This window comes from Camellia sinensis, chromosome 1 (assembly GCF_055761805.1).
Source record: "Camellia sinensis isolate YWXY chromosome 1, ASM5576180v1, whole genome shotgun sequence".
Lineage (NCBI taxonomy): Eukaryota > Viridiplantae > Streptophyta > Magnoliopsida > Ericales > Theaceae > Camellia > Camellia sinensis.
The window spans coordinates 212,127,224-212,132,311 of NC_138961.1; the positions used below are offsets into that span (position 1 = coordinate 212,127,224).

At 40.7% G+C, this 5,088-nt stretch overlaps 1 protein-coding gene across 1 annotated transcript; it reads right to left on the reverse strand.

The window, feature by feature from the left end:
• Nucleotides 1-3,915: 3,915 nt before the first annotated feature.
• On the reverse strand, nt 3,916-5,088 carry LOC145822414 (L10-interacting MYB domain-containing protein-like). The gene is made up of 2 exons (XM_082919366.1): nt 4,678-5,088; nt 3,916-4,545 (listed from the first exon to the last, which is right to left on the reverse strand). Exons 1-2 carry the CDS (start codon nt 5,086-5,088, stop codon nt 3,916-3,918), a joined length of 1,041 nt encoding a protein of 346 aa, XP_082775492.1.

Here is a 5,088-nt window from a genome sequence, read left to right on the forward strand (position 1 = left end):
CGGACATGTGTCCGTGGATTGTTGGTAGTTGATTATTATCTTGTTTACATCCTTTTTACCTCGCATTTGAGTTATAGGATGTGTTGGCCAGGTTTGTTACAGGTTGGTTGGGTTTAGAAACCAAAGCTAGTTGCCCAGATTTTTGACCTGTCCGCTCGAGCGGGGGTTTTGGCGCTCGAGCGAGAATTGCACCCATCCAGTATTTCCTGTGCAGTGTTGGACGCTCGAGCGTGGAGTTGGCCGCTCGAGTGGGGTTGTGTGAGTGCCGCTCGAGCGGGGATTTGGAAGCTCGAGCGGAGCGACTGGGTTTAAGTTCCATGTTTTGACTTCTCAAATCACTTTTTCACTTTCTCTTCTCTCTCCTACTTTTTCAAAAACACCATTGTTGAGCCTCTCACTCTAGAACTCTACCTTCTCTCTAGGTTTTGATCTAGTATAAGTGATTTGCTCATCTTTGGCCTTTACAAAAAAGTTGTTGATCGTCGATGGCTACTTTTTAATCTGAAAATTTCAGGATTTAGAGCACGTTGGGTTTTGTCATCTTCTCCCTTGGGGCTCCGAATTTGAGGTAAGGATATCCTACTCCTCTCTATGGATTTTGTCTTTAAATTTTGGTATTTTGAGATGTTGGGGTTGGTTTGGTAATTTTGTGAAAGTTTGGGGCTTTTGTGTTATTTTATAAAAGTTGGGGTTTTATTTATAATAAACCTAGATGCATGTTTGGTATAGAGGAATGGAATAAATGTTGAATCATTGATGAAAATGGGACCTAAGGGTTGTAATGTTAATTATGGAAAATGACCTAATTACATTGGTTGATTAATTGGGATAATTAATTATGAGAAATGAGGAAATAAAATGGAATTGTTGAGATTGGGAGTGCATGGAGTTAAAGAGTGTAGTTGAATTGTTTATCACACACCGAATTGAAATGTTGATTGAATATCCATTTGTGCATTTATTTTCTGTTTAGAGATAACTGCTTTGGGCTATCGGTGGAGGATAGTCATGATTGTTGTAGACAATGCATGATGATTAGGCAAACGGAAACTAATCAATGGAATGTGTCATGAAATTTGACGATTGATAGAATATATTAACTGTATGTATTGAGTGATTGTATATAGAACCAATGTGTTTGTATACGTTATGTATAGAGGAGGAGATGGGGGATGTACTCCGCGGTTTAGGAGAAGATGAGGGATGTACCTCTAAACCGGATAGTATTGGGAGAAGATAGGGGATGAACTCCGTAGATACAGCTCATATACTTGTCTAGAGAAGTGAAGGTAGAGCTAATATGCTTATCTTTATGAAGTGTGGATACAGCTTATATGCTTATCTGTGAATGTGGGATATTGTTGTTATACATATCTGTTGAGAATGTGGATATAGCTTATATGCTTATCTGTGAATGTGGGATATTGTTGTTATACATATCTGTTGAGATGATGATAAAGCTAATATGCATATCTGTTGAAAAAAAGGAAAAATGAAAAGTAACTTGGACTTATAAGTCGGATGACATAAAATGTGATTTATGTGGATGTATCAGCGTTGGCCATCTATCAATTGCTAATCTTTTAGTCATTATTCATGGTTGGTTTAGTATATTTCTGCTGGGCTGTGGCTCACCCTATATGGGAATATCATTTTTAGGTACAGGTAGCATGCCACCTCCAAGGTCATAGCTAGAGGCCAGCAGATTGTTGTTGTTGTTGTTGTTTTAGTTCTTTTTGATGTATTACATGTGTATACAAGCCGAGGGCTTAATGTGTAGATGAGTTAACACTCTTTTGTTGTAACCAAGTGTTAACTTGGAAAGCTGTAAGCCCATAGGGCACTTTGCTTTTGTTGTTAACATGTAATACTTTTGTAATGAAACTCTGATGAATAGAAGAATGTGGTTATTTCTTATGTCAATGAATGTCTTATTTGATGGGTTTAATGTTATTATTTTGAGGGCGTTACAATTGTCATAGCCTCTTCCTCGTCACAGATTGGCTGAACAGTTGTTGGGTTACCTTTGTTTCGCCGTATATAATTATGTAATGCCATTGACGCACCTACTAACTGAACTTGCACATTTGCAAAGTCATACCGAGGCATATCTCGAATAAACCCCCATCGCTGTTTCCAGGCACCGAAAGTGCGTTCCACCACACTGCGTAAGGACGAGTGCACTTTGTTAAATAATTCCCTTGGCGTGTTTGCCATCCTGTTCCGTGCAATACGTCGGAATTCTTGTTGGTGGTAACGGTCACCTTTGAATGGTGCTAAGTAACCAATCCGGTTTGGATAGCCAGAATCGACAAGATAATATTTGCCTGCAGATATGACAACAATGTATGACACAAAAAACGAACATTCTGCGTCATTTTCATATAACGCTTTCTGAGGAAAAAATTAATACATTATTAAATCTATTAACAGGACCATGTGTTACCTTCGTCAGGATGTGGGAAGGGGACATTCTCATTTGTTAGTATCTCGTTGAATATGCGACTATCATGCATACTTCCTTCCCATCCGCAAGAAATGAATATGAAACACATGTCAAAATCGACAGCGGCCATTATATTTTGTGTGTGACAGTATTTCCTACCAAAATATGTTGCCGCATCTGGCCCCGTAACCCATGCACTGACATGTGTTCCGTCTATTGCGCCAATGCAGTCCTGTAAACATGGATCATATGTTTTGTTTCGTAACTTTGTAACAAGTGTTTCAAATTTGTCACGTGTAGTTAATAACAAAAACCATATATATTGTCTTGATTTATATGTCAATCATGTTTTGCTGAAGTACCTTGAACGGTAGGTATTTCCGTCTAGACCGCACGTATGGATGTATACGATGCTGACTGTATGTGGGCCGGCAATGGACAACAGTGAACTCTTTCATGGAATTTAATACGTTATGCACGTGCCTTGACATAGTCTCCCCGGAATGTTGGAACCGTTCCTGGATTTCCCGATTTTGCTTCCCTTTCAAGACATGGATAAACATCGTAACGCTTTCTTCAACAGCTAAGCCATGTGGACGTTGCGGGACTTGTAACCCAAAATCATTTACTAATGTCTCACACAATGCGGCAAAAACTTCCTTCGGCATGCAAACATTTTCCTCAAAGTGACCCATATGCCCCGCATATAGTTCGCATATCCATGTATTCCCGGTTAGTATAGAAGTGCGACATGGCGTTTTATTCATGTGTTTTTGGTACCATTCTCTCGCCAACTGGCATGCTTGTAGAAATGTGCAGTTCTGTTCTTGTTGCACCTGGACCGCCATTTGATTAAGCATTTCCATTATTTCATCATGGTTGCTTCCATCCCAGGGATTCATCGCGTCATCGTTGATGCGAAACCTACAAAAGTGGCATCCTTTCAATCCGTTGGCACGTGATTCATTGACTTAAATTATATTGAATTTTGCAATTATACAATGCCGACATTGTTTTTAATGAAAGCAATGTTGTGATCAATGTCCTTTGGAACGCATGATCATATGAATTGCACAAAAAAAAGAAGTTGTTCAACTTATGCTTTACAGGGGGGCCATGGTGGTAACAACCACAAAACTAACAAAAGAACTTGCAACATATAGGCATTTAGAAGCGTGCATCTAAAACGTAATTCCCTGTCTTAAACGTAGCGACACAAAATATTAAAACGTAAACATCCCATTCATTTCCCAAAAACGAAGCACAACCATGCTTCCGGTCCGTCAACCCATGCACTTACCTAAAACTTGTTGCTGCCCGTAGCTAGCAAGAAGAAAAAATAAAAAGACAGAATGCAAAACATGCACACACCACCATCATGTTTTAGTACATAGCCAACAGTACCATAAGTCTAAGTTTTAAAAAGGAAGAAAAGGACATGCATCTTCAACACTCGTAAGACCGATACATCACATCCAGCGACCCCCAAACAGGTTTGCAAATGGCCCCGACGCAGTACACTGGAGCTGCTTCTGTGTAAGCCATCCAATGATGTAGTCGTCATCAGGCTGGCACATCATGACCTCCCGGTAATCGGCGTTATCCATAAGTGTGGAGGCGAAGTGGAATAACGGCGTACCAATCAGGGATGGAATACTACTCAGTTTATGCATGCACTCGGAAATAGTGTACAGCGATTCGTTGCCTGTGAGGTGCCTGACCGTGACCTGCTGATTCTTCGAACGCACCACATCTGTCATTCTGTTCATGCTTTCCGCAATAACAGACGCACCACTTGTTGCCTTCTTCGACTTTGAGACACTTGTTGATGACGTCTTTCTCATTTTTGCCTTTTCAATCGGCACATGCTCCAATGAAAAATCAGAATCCACGTCCTGTACTCCTGTGGGTATCGGATCAGCAAATGGCTGGGCTCCCAAACTACGCACTGAATCAGATGAGTCCGTAGCAGCTTCAGAAAGGTTCTCTCCCGAGGTCCAATGGTGCTTCCCAATAGCTGCTGCCCCCATGAAAACCGTCTCCATCAAGTCACGGTGTTCCAACATTTTTTTCCTGAACTTCGCACATGCCTTGTTGATCTGCAGACATGTACATGTGTAAAAGAGGTAGAAGTTATATTTCACATAAATAAATTTTATTGAAGTTGAATGAAGAAGTAAAAAATGTACTGGTCAATGACAAATATGAAACTTGTTTGTACATGTACTTACTGATTCCATCTTGTCCCACCACTCGTCAGGTGCCTGAAACAAACCGGTGTCATAGTCAAAGCCTATCCCGGACACTCCCTTGCTTGAATCCATCAACTTCGTCCACGCTTGCCACTCTTTTTTCAAGCTCATGTACTTATTCTTCAACTGTTTCAGTCCATGTTTTTTTCCTATTTTTCTCTGAAATTTCCTTGACAACGACTTGTACCCTGCCTGGCTGAGGACTAAGAATGGCCGATTTCCTTTACTAATCTCATTTGCAATCAACTGGAGGAAAACTCGGACTGAGTTACTGTCCCATGAGGCCTTGTGGCTTAACTGAGTTTGTGTCTCTTCAAGACTGGTTGACTTGTCACTGACAATGCCTTTGCTTTTCGAGTGGTTACGAGGCGAAGTATGTGTGGAAGCCAT